Consider the following 13,867-nt stretch of genomic DNA (forward strand, 5'->3'; position numbering starts at 1 on the left):
AAATAATATACTGTCTGAACGTATAGCCTACAAAATTTGAATGTTTGATCACTATATTTGATCATGAATAAGTGAGGTGGTAATTTTATAATGTTGCTAAAAACAGAAAAAGTAAGTTTACATAAACTTGAGGGCACTAATATAACAGACTTTACTATTTTTATAGTTTCTATGTAGTTTTGCCCCAGGCAAAAATGTATTTAAAATTTTACTGTGTATAAAATCGTGGTGTTAGTAATGAAAAAGAATAGTGCTTGGAGAAACGTTGAAGACAACATTGAATATCAGTATATAATACTGTTAGATATGAAGTTGTTAAATAAATAGCTATATTCACATGATGATCCTTGAAATGCTCCCATGTTTATACATTCAGATTATTTGTTCTTTCTGTTTTGCCTCTTCAAATAATTTTGCAAATAATCCCAATTGAGAACGAACTATCCAGGACGTTCATGACTGAAGCAGTTCACAGGCATGACTGCATGATGGCCCTGTGAAACTTGGATGTTTTCCTCCAGAAGTTTTACTCATGATCTATCACCATGATTTTTATTTCAGCATAGCATTTTGCCAGCTAATGTGAATTCATTTATGTTCAAGAAGGGCTTGGTTTATTTCCAAAAAACAGTTTGCATTTTTTCTGTGCTATTTTGCTCAGGCATATATTGCAGTCCATCTCTGACACCTTCACAAGCATTCAGACCTGAGGTTAGATCATTAAACATCCCTGAAGAGCATTCCAGTGTATGATCATTCTAGATACTCAACAGTACTTAAGGATGTTTGAGCATTCTTTTTTTTTTTTTGAATACTTGCATTCGTTTCCATTTGAAGCACAGAGCTTTCTTTGATGTGTGCAAACACCTATGTGCTATGGTTAACTACACTTCAAAAATTACAGGAGGTGGTCCACACACAAAATTCTGATATGGGTATGTCCATACCAACCCAGGAATGTTCTTTCTGTTAGCCGGAAAACTAAGATGTGTGTAGCTCCAAGGAAAACTGTTGTGGTGTGGTGTTTTTTTTGTTTGGTTGGGTTTTTTTTTTTGTGTGTGTGTGTGGTTTCTTTTGTTTCTTTGTTTTGTGTTCGTGGTTTGTTTTTTTTTTTTTTCCTGGTGGTTTTTTTGGTTGTTTTTAAATTTTGTGTGTGTGTGTAAAAGTGTTTTTTCTTAAGTAGAAAAAAAGCTAAGGGCTATTTTTTGAGGCTAGGCCAATTCTGTCTCTCAAATCAAGTGTTAGATCTTCTAAAGCCAATGGGAGTTATGCCCACACAAGCTGTGGAAGCATTTGACCATTTCTATTTCTTTCAAGAAATTTTCTGAGGTTTAGAGAATGCAATTTATAAGAATACTGCTTGTATTCCTGAGCCCATTTCTCTTTCCTGTGTTAAACTTCTGAGAATAAAACCATATTGAAACTCCCAGTTCTGTGCAAGATGGTAGCATGATACATATGAATTGGTTTTAAAGGGATAGAGGTGGTGTCTCTTCAGAACAGTCCAAGTTTTTACCAAGAGCGATTCAACATTGTGATGCAAAAGCATTCAGTTAATTCACATGCATTTATGGGTTTAAGTGCTGGACCTATTCTTACAATTTATCACTTCATGTGTCTGGCAACAGCCAGCAGTAGCCATGAATTGCATCAGAAGGCTGCTGTGCTGCAAATGTGTAATAGAAGCTGGAGCTGAAAATAAATATGTAAGATAGGCCACAGAAATGGATGTATGGCATGCAGCTGAAATATCTGAGAGTTGGAGCAGAAAGAATGATTGCCCAGCCCTGAAAGGGAAAAAAAATTAAATCTTTCTGTCTTAGCTGTAGGTTCTCCTTTCTGCCTAAATGACATTTGGGCTTTCGCTTGAAACTGATTGTGTATATGTACACTTGCTGTATACCTTTAAAAAAAAGAATTATTCTAGTTTGAGCCTTCTTCTGCTTTCTTGGTAATGTATATTTTTAAACTTATGAATATAACTATCAATATAATTTTATATATGTATAAATTGTATTTATATATGTTTTATTATTACATGTGATTCATCCATACCAGTACCATTCACACATTCATATTGCACTTTGCATGTTTTGTCTGAGTGATTGGTCCTCTAAACTCCTCACTTTTTTACATGAGGCTCTGTCACTAAAACCAGGCTTCTAAGAAGCTATATTATAGTTTGAGCCTAAAATATTTCACAGTACACGTCGAGAACTCCCATTAAGAAAAAAAAAAATCTGCTTAAAGTTTTTTGGTTTTATCATATTATTTTGGGGGCAACAGCAGGCCCAATAGGTTAAAAAGAAGTAGCTGCTGCAAACTAGTGGCTAACAAGTACTAAGAAAGTAATTTAAGTTACCTGCCAGTACAACTGGGAAGTGTTGGTGTTTCTGGCCCTGGGCAAAAGAGAGAACTTCACACCAATGAGTTAACTTATTTGATTTACATTCACATCCCTGAATAAGCTGCTTGAGTGCATTATACTTTATGAAAGTATCTATCTGAATGCCTTAGCAGTACTATATGTCTTTATAAATTCATTAGTACTTCAGCACATTCGGTGACTGAAAATTCCATGAGCCTTTGAGGTTTATTCCTCATAGGATATAAAGCAGACTTGTAAGTAGATTTTTAAAATTTATTTTATTTTTAGCATTTCAAAATGCCATTTTAGAATGACAAAATACTGTGTCACTAAAACATCTTTATATTTCTCAGCAAGGTGACCCAAGTAACGAAGATCATGCACTGCTCTAGTAGTACGCTGCTAACTCTTAAAGATTTTGTAAAGCTGCTTGGCAGGTTGTGCGGCTGAGTCCAGTTTGAAATGGATGTGACAAATATGATGTAGTTCCTTTTCAGATTCAGTGATTTCGAATGAGCTGATCTCCAGAGTGAAGTGCTGCTCGAACACATGAATGAGCGTAGTGTGTCAATGTGCATGCTGAACATGGTAATGTTTGAATTCCAATAAAGCCATTGGTTTTTCTGAAAATACTCTTCACAAAACTCAGTAGCATTTTCTGTCTGGTTTGCTAAAGACAGGAGGAAAACTTTGTGTTGGCTTGGCCAGTTAAAATCCTTTCCTCTATTTGTAGGGTTTTCTAGCCTCTCTGTGAACATGGAGCAGAGGAGCATTTCCAACAGAAAAGACTCAGAGATTAGAGGGTGCTGTGGTGCCACATGATGGCAGCAAAATCCTGCTCAGGATAAGGAGCTTTGGGAGTCCTTCAGCTTGTGGGACTGGCTTCTCTTCCCTCCCCCCACCCTTTCCTAAGGAGAGCTAAAAGGGATGTTATAAAAGGCTCTGCAGATAATGGAACCATGGATGCTGTTAATGTATTAATTCCAGTAAAGCTGCATCTTCTTAAAATGCATCCTCTAGTTTATTAGCTAGTATGTGCTGTTTTTAAATTTATTACATTTATCTTTACTCTGAAATGTCATAGGTTTACAGATTAACCATTTACAGGCTTGTTACCGAAATAAAAAAAAAAAAAAAAAATCTGAATACAAGGAATTAAAGATGTAGTGAGTGGATCCCAGTCTTAAAATACTTAAGAAGGCATGCCTGAATTCTTGACCTCATACTATCTGCAACACCTATTGGTAACATCTTCTGCAAGGCTTTTCTGTCCACAAGTTGTATCTGACCTAATGAACTTAATAGGTATAACTGCTCATTTTGTAGTGCATTGCAAAACTTTAAGAGTGATCTTATATAATTTTATGTCTATTATGTCAGTAAATCAGTACATCCAACCTTCTCATTCTGTAAACCTTGTTATTCTATCTTATTGTTAGGGTGTTATTACTTCTAGTTAAAACAAATACCAGAAATCTTCTGCAAATCATGTTGCATCTATAGCAATATGTGAGCAAGATTTAAAAGAAATTTGTTGTTATCTTGAGCTCCCCTCAGCGGTAACCACTAAGGAAAGTTAAAATATGCATTCTGAATTAATTGTATTCTTTTTGATTCTATTAATTTCTTATTAAAAACAAAAAATCAAGATTACCTCCTCTTTTTCATGTTTTTTCCATGTTTGCTCTGATTGGGTTTGTCACATCGTTATCCAATTTTAATACTGCTCTCACTTTTGCGTATTTGTTTTCTTATATGCATTAAGTTGCTTTTTAGCTTTTTAAGTCTTATTATTTAGTAGTACAGTTGGGAACTGTAAATCATCTGCTGCTTAAAAAGGCAATATCCACAACTAGCGGCTTCAATCTCAGTCCTGAATTGTGTGATACCGTGGTCAGATTGATGCTGGCAGCTTTGTAGTGGAGACCTGATGAGCAATGAGTAGAGATGTAGCAAGAGGCCTGTGTGACAAGGAGTAAAAGTGATTGGGACATGAAATGGCAGGTAGGCCATTTTGGGTAAGAAGGAGCAAAGCTGCTGAGGTGGTGGTAGTTGGGAAGACATCAGCAACAGCACTGAGTAATGGAGGCACCATCAGCGAGCTGTGGGCTGCTCTTGATCCAATATGTTGGTTCAGACACCTATGTTAACACCACAAACTGATCTCTTTGAAAGGACACAAAAGTAAGGGCATCTGGATCTCCTGCTATGTTGTCAGCACTAGTTGGCACTTGGACAACTGCATCACTCAGGTCTCAGTTGAACAAGTGCTTTGAGTGCACCTTAGACCAATACCTCAGACGTGACTGCTGGTTGGATGTGCAGAAGGGGAGATTCCCAACTCTGAGCTTCACTCTGGCTCTTCTTCTAATGACACAGCCATGGCTGCTTTCACTTTAGAGTGGTGTTTTAGTGAGTATTACAAATGGGTTTCAGCTATACTATTTATTATTGCTGTGGACATTTGTTACACGCTGTTAAGCTTTGTAGTGACCAGACAGCTGCATGAAGCAGTCTCGTGGGATCTTTCTGGTTTTAAGCGTGTGAGGGCCAAGAGAAAGGTGCTTTGTTTTTCTGACTGTTGTGATATTGGTTACAAGGTTCCTTGTCCTTTCCTCTTACATGCAGGTTAAAAAGAAATTTAGCCAGGACCTGCAGAACAACTTTATTAATGGGGAATTATTTGTGGCATGCTATATAATGAGCTTACCTTGAGAGGTGTTTGGACTCAAGGCTAGAAAAACCTTAGAAAGGGGATGACTTAGGCCGCATTATATTTGAATGGCTTGGGCCAGATTGTCAGAGGTGTAAGGCAACTGTCACAGACTAATCCAAGAGAGAGAAAGAAGACTTTTCTGGTGCTGTGTGGTTATACTAAAACATTGTCAATGTTGTATGATTGCTCAACTAGCTTCTGTTTACTCGGTGTTCTTACAAAACTAAATAATGAGCAAAAAAAAAATTCCTAACTTTATAACCAGTTACCAGTAGAGGGTGCTATGTATCTTTTGCATTTGGTCTGCATCGATTGTATGTTTATCAAATACATATGCAGTTAATAATCTGTTATTCAAAATTTAGTTCAATTATACCTTTGCTTACATTACTGATGCAGTTTACTGTTGTAGACCTTGATAACATTAATTTGGTTCTGAAAATGAACAGATTTTCTATTTAGCAAAATTCCGTGTTATACTGTGATCAGCTGTTATAATGGTTTTATGATTAGACAGTGTTTGCTCCTATTTATATATGGTAATACATTTATAGAATATAGTTTACAGGCTTATAAAAACATGAACACCACCATTCTATATCTTACTCATATTTGCTGTCAGCGTGATAACAATGTCATTAGATGAAACATACAGCTTCTAAGTAACTGTGCAAGCAATTCATTGTCAGGGGGATGGCATGTGAATATCAGAAGGAGGTTGTATGGAAAATGGGGATAAAGAGGGAAAAAAACCAGTAAACAGGAGCTGAGGGGAATGGAAGATGAGGAAAGAGTAAGAAGATAGATGAGGTTGATGAATAAAAGGCACAGGAGAGAGGTGAAGGCCAGAGGATGGTTTCTGATTTTGGAATTGTTGCTTTGCTAGCTCTGCCTTTCCAACTTGTCTGCCATAATTGCCTTTTCAGGCCTATGAAACTTGCGTTTTTTTCCCACAATCAGTGTCCCAACTCCCTCCCAGTTGCTCATAGGTGGAGCTGTGATTTTTTTTTTCTGTAAACAGAAAACAGACTATGGGCTTCCTTGGCTTTTCAGTTATCTTCAAGTCTGGTGGGAGATGATTTGATCTGTTAAGCTTATTCTTGGAAGAAGTCTTATGAGTAAAAGAATTTTGATTTCTGGGAACTGATAGAGCAAGATACCAGGGGAGTATCTTGGCCTATTATCCTTTTGCCATTTCCATTCTTGGTAAACATGGGGTGAAAAACACTGTCCAATCTAGAAATACTTCTGATTGCACTTGGCTTTTGTAGAAAGGCAGCTAAAGATGCAGACAGTTATTGGAGATTAATTCTTCGTTTAGGAAGGTATGAGCAGCCACTGTTCTGTTCCTCGGCTGTTTTGTTTGGTTGCTTTTTTGGGCACGAATTCTCAGGGCAGTGCTCCTGTACACCCTGGGCTACACTTTTCTTTTTCCTGCTGTGAACAGGGAGTCCCAGTGTTGCACCCACAATGACAAGGAACAGGACAGCCCATCCTGAGGAAACAAACAAATAATCCATCACCTTCCTGAAGGCGGGACAAGGTTGCCCTTGAGTAGGGCACATCAGAACACGCAAAAGGCATGGCTGTCCTCTGTAGTCCTTATCTGGGGGAATCTTCCTCCCCTTTCTGGCTGCCTAAATCTGTTAAATGAGATCCAAGATCTTGGATCTGTTCCCAACCCTTCCGTACTTTTTTGTTATTGACTGCTGACAAGATGCTAAACAAGACCCATAAAGGAGATGTGTTCTTATGGAGGGCTACCTTGTGGCTGTTGCGTTGAACCAAATCCTCATTTTCTAGTACTGTTGAACATGACAGCTGTCCTGACCCTGTGGAGCAGATTACTCTTCTGCCTGTAGCAGGAGGAGTGAGGAGTGCAGGGGAACCCATTAAGCCTTTGATTTCTACTCAGCTGATAGGTCTGCTGGGGTGGTAGATGGTGAATATCAGATCGGGGATGCAAGCCTGATAGCAATCAAGGCCTTGAAAAAACTGAACTACCTGGCTCACGGATGGGAGACAACATGGTTCCTCTGGTGACATCCTGGGGCTACTGGTGTTCCTGTTGAGTGAGGCAGAGCTGGCAAATCCTGGAGAGGAGGAGGAGAGGATGTGTGCATTTCAAACTTTTGGTGTGGCTCTTCAGCCTCACTTGTAAGTATTCCAGACATTGAACCTTCTTATTCCAGCACACCACTAGATACAGCAGCCGAAGTTAACAGCCAGTTATGTGCAGGACAGCCACAAGGCTGGTACAAGGATTATGTGACAGGCTTTGGGAACTGGTGCCCAAGGACAAGGAAGGCTGAGTTCACTAAAATTAATAACGTGGCTTGGGAGCAAGCGTAGGGTGTGCAAGATGAGAGTTTTTATTCTCTGCCCTACCACAGACTTCCTGGCTGACTATAGGCAGATCACTTTAGTTTCCTTCTCCTTGTCTTTCCTTTATGGAAAACAAGAAGAAGAGGTATTGACCACTTGCGTGAGCACTGAGGTGCTTTTATCACATGCAGATATGAAAGCAATAAATGCCCAAGGCAGGCATCCGAGGGCAGGGGGGTAATGAGCTCAGAGCAGGGTACCTGATCTATAAACCTCCTTTGGAAGAGAATAAGCAAGAAGTATTTGAGATAGATCTTTCCCCCAATAAACAATTATTTCAATATGTCTCTTGCTGAGACTCAGTCAGTCATGTCGTGTCATGTCACGGTAGCACACCAACAGGTATTGCTGCTGTAAGTGCAGAAGATTTCCTTGAGTTGATGCTGAAGTGCTGCATCTACAACATAAAGCAGCAAACATGGAAAGAAACAAAAAATAACATCTTGCTCAGGTCCCTCCCAGGGTGAGTTTAGGCTCAGCACAGGGGATATCTGCGCTAGCCTTGTGTGAATTAGCTCATTTATTGTTGTCATCTTGCGAGGGCAGAAGGAAGTTCTTGTAGGCTGAATTCTCAGTAGGATAAATTAGTGCTCACCAAATTCAGTGCAGGTGAGGCCAGACTAGCTTGTTACCTACGTGAGCTTGCTTGAAAGCTAATCCAGGATCTCTGCAGTAGCTATCCTGCAGTCTTGCTCTGTAGATATGCAGCTCTTGACCTGAATTTTAGTCAGTGGATGGAAAAATGCACTTCTGAAGTGTGATTGGTTGTAGGTGTTCATCTCAGGATGAGAAAAAAATTATTATACAGAAATATCTGTTTCTCCGTGGTGCATGCAGTAGACCATGTGTATCTAAATTTGAGTGTTAGCTGCTTTGTGGGCCTGGACTAGATTTCAGGTATGGAGTTGGAAGGCTCCATGTGCTGTGGGCCAACCAGCAATGTAATTACAGGCTTCCACCTGTAATGTTTCAGAAATACTAGGAAAGTACTGCTTCTTAAACCAGTCTGTTTCGTTTCTTCCCTCTGTGCACAGTGAAATACAGTTCAGCTCCTCTAGTACTACCACTTCAGAGAGCCAAGAACCATCTTCTGGCGACCAAGCAGCGAGCGCACTTCAGCAGCAGCTCCTACTGATGGTGGCACGAAGGACCCTTTCAGAAAGCCCAAGGGTACATTGTAGTATCTCAGTTTCTAGCATTTTGATAAACTGCTTTATAAACAAATGCTGCAGGCCCCTTCCTGAGACAGTTTTGTTGATTTTTTTTTTTTCTATACTACTTTGCCTGGTATTGCTCATGTGGGAGAAGATGTGTTTTACATTGATGGATGCGATTCAGCTGCTTTCTGCTGACACCAATAGTATCCTAGGGGAGTACTTAAAGACTCCATCAACTAAAAAGTCAATCTTCTGTCTTTGGTGTTATTTCATTTGAAAGAAAGAGGACACAGCTGTTAGAATTTTAGACATGCCACAGGATTTTAATAGTGTGAAGTGTTTACTCCAGATTCATTAGTACACTAAAACCTCATGTTTGATTTAACTTTTCTGAATTGGGCAACGAGAGTTCTGAATGTCTGTTGTGGAATGTCAAAGCCATTTTCTCAATGCAGCTGGTAAAAGAAAAAGGCCCTCAGAGTTCAGTTTGTATGGTAATATGTGGACATACTTGAACTTCACAGTGTTTGGGGTCTGTGACCAATAGCTTAAGGCTGTAATCTGTTTTTACAATACCTTTTATAATAACTTTAACTTTCTCTTTTTCTCCCATGGCACGTTCTAGTTTGATATTTATGAATAACCTTAAAATGCTGGTTAATTATCTTTCATCTTAGATTTTGCACAGGAACTTCAAGATAGAAACAGTCTGTATAAAGGAACTATTTTAAATTAAAAATAATGAATTTGTCCTGAATTGTGTATTTCAGATTGGGACAGAGACTTCCCTCTAATGTCTCAGATATTTTCCAATTATTTGTAATCTTATAAACTGCCTGTAAATTAGAGAACAAATATCATGCCTTACTTTTTTTTTCCTCTTCCGAGAAAACTGCATCATTATGAAGTAAGGCATATTGCTCAATATCACATATCAAGTTTGTAAGAAGGCCAGGCAGTAATTTCAGAACTTCCTGGTTTCTGATTATTTTTTTAATAAAATGTGAAATTCCAAGGCTATGTAAGTCAGGAAAAGTTTTGTCATTGATTTCAATGGTTTCAGGCTGTCTCTGACACCATATAAATTTATGAAGTGAATTTTTATAAACCCTTTTTTTGATAGGAGACACAATTAGACGTAGTGACTAGCTCAGGGCTAGTCAGAGAATTTCCCAAATGCAGCTCCGAAATCTGACTTCAGCCCAAGTACGGCAAGCTCCATATAATGGACTTCATCCAAACCTTGCAGTTCCTCAGGAGCCAAAATGTTCACTTATGCACTCAGTTAAGTACGTGTTAAGCTGTTCTGAGGACCAAACAATTAGATCCTCAGGTGTTTTTAATGGACTCTGCCACCATTTTGATTTTTTTGTATTTAGTTTAGTGAGCAATCTAGATTAGAGGAGTGAAGTTAATGATTGCAGGTGACTGAGCTTCATGTTACTTTCTGTTGGGGAACAGGACCCATGAGAAACAAAACTGTGCCAGTATTGGCAACTGTAATATTTTAAAATGTATTTTTTCTTTAAAAATGCCTCAGTTCCATAATTAAGTGACGTTTTAAAGTGGCAATAGAAATATTAACATTTGGAGCACCTAAACTACTTTTAGATTTTAAAATCAGCATGGCGAAAGGATTGCAATCGGTCTGACGGCTTTTAAATTACTTGGAGTTGTTAATAAATGAAAGAACAGCCTGGCATCCCTTTGCATGTCTGAATGCTCAGAAATACGAGTCAGTTACTGCCCTGTAGCAGCTGAGCTACCCAGCACTGCATGGCTGTGCACTTTTAGTCAGTTGGAGGCATGAGATAAAATGTATAAACTCAAATTTTTTTCCCTGAAGCTTAAACTAGCCTGTTTTACCTCACATTTGCCAGCAGACTGAGGATATCAATTACTTGATTCCCAGCTGACATGCAAAAATACATTGTCACATGTAAATTATGTGTAAAAGTGAGGATTAGAAATTATTCCAATAATCTGAGAGAAAAAAAATTAACAGTTCCTTTGTGCAGATGGACAGGTTGTTTAAACTCCGTGGTTTTCTAGCAGTTATCAGTTCAAGAAGGCAATAAATTATTTCACACAGAAATCCCCTTGTCTGACTAGGAAAGTTAATCTAACAGAAATAATTCTCATCTAAACATTGCCTAGAGTTCCATACTACATATATTTATTATCTAATGTTGATTAATTAACAATGGCAGGGACTAGGAGGTGGTTGAAAACCAGTAAGATTTGCGCTGGACCTTGTGGACCTGGCTGATGGTCTGTTGATAGGCCTCTTTCCCCACAAGTGCTGGTGAAGGGGTGCAGGTGCAGAGCTGGGGGAGATCTGGGGTGCTGTAGTTCAAACACAGGCAAGACGAAAAGCCCTCAGAGTCTGATGGAAGCAATATTTAAAAGGATGGATTTATGATTGTGATGGTAAGATCAGAGACTCTTAAACTATTGATGGCTATGCTGTTTGTGCTGTTATTTTTTTTTTATCCTCGTTGTGTTCTTGAGGCTGCACACCTGAGGTGCTATTAGAAGCACCTCAGGAAAAATAAACAAAGCTGTGTTCTGGAAGCAGAGTTGATAGGCAGGCATTAAGGCCTAAAGGCATGACTTGATTTTTTTGACTTAAACCCAAGGATTTACCCTATTATGTGTGGATTTGTGTTGTACTGAAATTAACATGTTTCATAGAAAAAACCTTCAAAAAGAAACTTTAGACAAACAATAGATCAGGACTGAAAAATACTTATTTTTAAAGTGAATTCTTAGTATTAAGTTTAATTTAATTTAGTTTAAGGCATATTATCACTGAGCTCCAAAATTGATACAGGTTCTGTCCATCTGCAATAATTAAGCTGGTGTGATATTTTTGTTTCCAATTTCAAGTGAAGAAAATAAATATGCTCCTACCATCCCTTTTATAAAAAGAATAGCTGAAACTTCATGTAAATTTGGCCTTTTAAACACCTGTTTTGCTGGCAGGCAAATGTCAGTGTGAAAGAGTATTTTGTGTATTTCTGGTTTGTTTGTATTTAAAGCAACCCAGCCAGGACCCTGAGGATTCTTCATGTTCTTCAGCACAGCGGAAACTGAACAGGCAGTTTTACAGATTTATTATATTCCCTGGCAAATGGATTAAAGTCTGGTACGATCGTCTTACCTTATTGGCACTGTTGGACAGGTAAGCTTTTTTTTAATGCAACTCTTACGTAGCGTTACAGTGGCTGGTTCCATGTTCATAAAGCAATGCAGACCCCTAGAGAAGGAAAAAGTGAGCATTATTAGTGTCTTTATATTTGAGTAGATAGATGCTCGTTTGCTTTAAGTTGAATAAAATATTTTTAAGAGTTGGTTTAAGTGGTTCTTGCTTCCAGTTGTCTTCAAGCAGAGACTTTGATTCATGTGAGCACCATCCCTGTAGAATTCTTTAGTTTGACTCTCAGCTGTTGGATCCAATGGTTCTGAGCTTTCTGATGAGAAAACTGTTTTTCTAATGCCAAAATACAGAAGTGGAAGGATCCCGGGTTATTGTAAACCAGGTACTCAAATCTTTAAATAAAATGAATGGTTATGAGTGATATTCAGGAGCTCTTTCAGCTATTCTCTGTTCCAGTTAAGATATATTTGTTCAGGGAAAATTTCTTGTCTTGGCATATTTTTTTCTAGTTTCAGTTTAACTTGGCATCGACTCTTCAGGTAGTGCCCTTTGCTATTAGACCTCATGTGGTAATCTGCTGGACTACTAGGAACTTCAGACATGTTAGCCTACATACCTAATGGGTGCTGGCTCTCCTATCTCTGCTTTTTGGGTGGGTGCTATGCCATATATGTTAATATGGGCTCCACAGCAGAAATTTCAGATGGCAGCTTTACATGCTATATAGTCAGGGAGCTTAGGTCCAGAACACATACTTACTTGTCTGTGGTGTCTTATTTCTGGCTTCAATTGCATGAAAAGGATCTGCTGATAAAGTCTTTTGTTATAGCCTGAATATTAACTTTTGTTGTTGTTTTTTTTAATCTCAGATTCCTTGTTCTATTAGGGTAGATAAAACAAATAAAACATCAGATGACAAATTTGGTCTTTCATCTACCTCTTTGTTGTCAGATGTATATTTTTCATTAAATGAATGCCTTATTTCCTCATTTCAAAGAGTTTGGGTTGTGTTTTTTTGTTTGTGTGTGGTTTTTTGAAAAACCTACACTTGTCTACATGCAAATCAGCTCCACTGTAGAATTCTATTAATATTTGGTAAGTGAAATTTGATGATGCTGGACTTCAGTGCATATGCCTTCTTCCTATACGTTTTAACTATCACAGTGGGTAAGGTCTTTGGCATGGTGGTGAAGAACATGGAAGTATTGTTTTGGGAATAAAACCTGAAAATTCTGATAGTTCCAGCTCTGACAGTTCATACCAGCTGCAAATGGTCCTGCCTTGCTCTAGCAAATACATAAATGTTTATACTTCTCTGAACACCTTTATTCACATAGGACAGAAGATATAAAGGAGAATGTATTTGCTGTCCTTCTAGTAGTTCTCGTTTCACTTCTTGGATTCCTGACTCTGAATCAAGGCTTCTGTAAAGACGTTTGGGTTCTGCTGTTCTGTCTCGTGATGGCCAGCTGCCAGTATTCTCTCCTAAAGGTAGGACACAAGCTCGTATCCAACCACTGGATTATCTTGTAATGAAGGCAAAATCCTGGAAGCAAACTTTGTGTTTTCTGTTTTGTTTTTAGAGCGTCCAACCCGATCCAGCTTCACCAATACATGTAAGTCTCAGCCAGCAGAACAAGTCTTTCTCCTTTATTATCACTTTTGTACTGTGAAACAGTTTCCTGTTCCGTGAAACACAAGCATAAGCAGATTGCTGTTCTAGGTGATTTATGAAAATAAACAAGGTTTTTCCTGTGATTCTGAGACTTTGTACTAATTTTAAGCTTTTTGAATTTATCACTGCTAGTAAAAAAGTGCTTTTTATTTAAGCTAAAATATACAGTAAAAACAAGCGCATTTAGACTGGTTTGCTGAAATTCAATTCTGTGGCATCAGCAAGCTTTTTCTTTGCTTTCCTTTAGAAACAGGGACTGAAAACAGCAGAAGTTCCTGACTAGCAGCTCAGTCCTTGGTCAGTTTGGGCTCTAAAGCTTTTTCTTTTCTTTATTTTTTTTTCCAGTTTTTGAGATTGGTGTTTTGTTTTAATCTGGTATTGCAGATTTGTTTCTCAATACTATTAT

General features: G+C 38.3%; 1 protein-coding gene across 4 annotated transcripts in view; it reads left to right on the forward strand.

The window, feature by feature from the left end:
- The window catches only part of PCNX2 (pecanex 2), a 152,911-nt gene that overhangs the window by 26,497 nt on the left and 112,547 nt on the right, over window positions 1–13,867 (forward strand). For all 4 annotated transcript variants that reach the window (XM_071806293.1, XM_071806294.1, XM_071806297.1 and 1 more), the window contains 4 exons: window positions 8,504–8,639; window positions 11,668–11,810; window positions 13,124–13,277; window positions 13,370–13,402. In XM_071806293.1, coding sequence (XP_071662394.1) covers window positions 8,504–8,639; window positions 11,668–11,810; window positions 13,124–13,277; window positions 13,370–13,402 — 466 coding nt within the window. The remainder of the gene's footprint in view (window positions 1–8,503; window positions 8,640–11,667; window positions 11,811–13,123; window positions 13,278–13,369; window positions 13,403–13,867) is intronic.

The sequence above is a fragment of the Patagioenas fasciata genome, chromosome 3 (genome assembly GCF_037038585.1).
Source record: "Patagioenas fasciata isolate bPatFas1 chromosome 3, bPatFas1.hap1, whole genome shotgun sequence".
Taxonomy (NCBI): Eukaryota; Metazoa; Chordata; class Aves; order Columbiformes; family Columbidae; genus Patagioenas; species Patagioenas fasciata.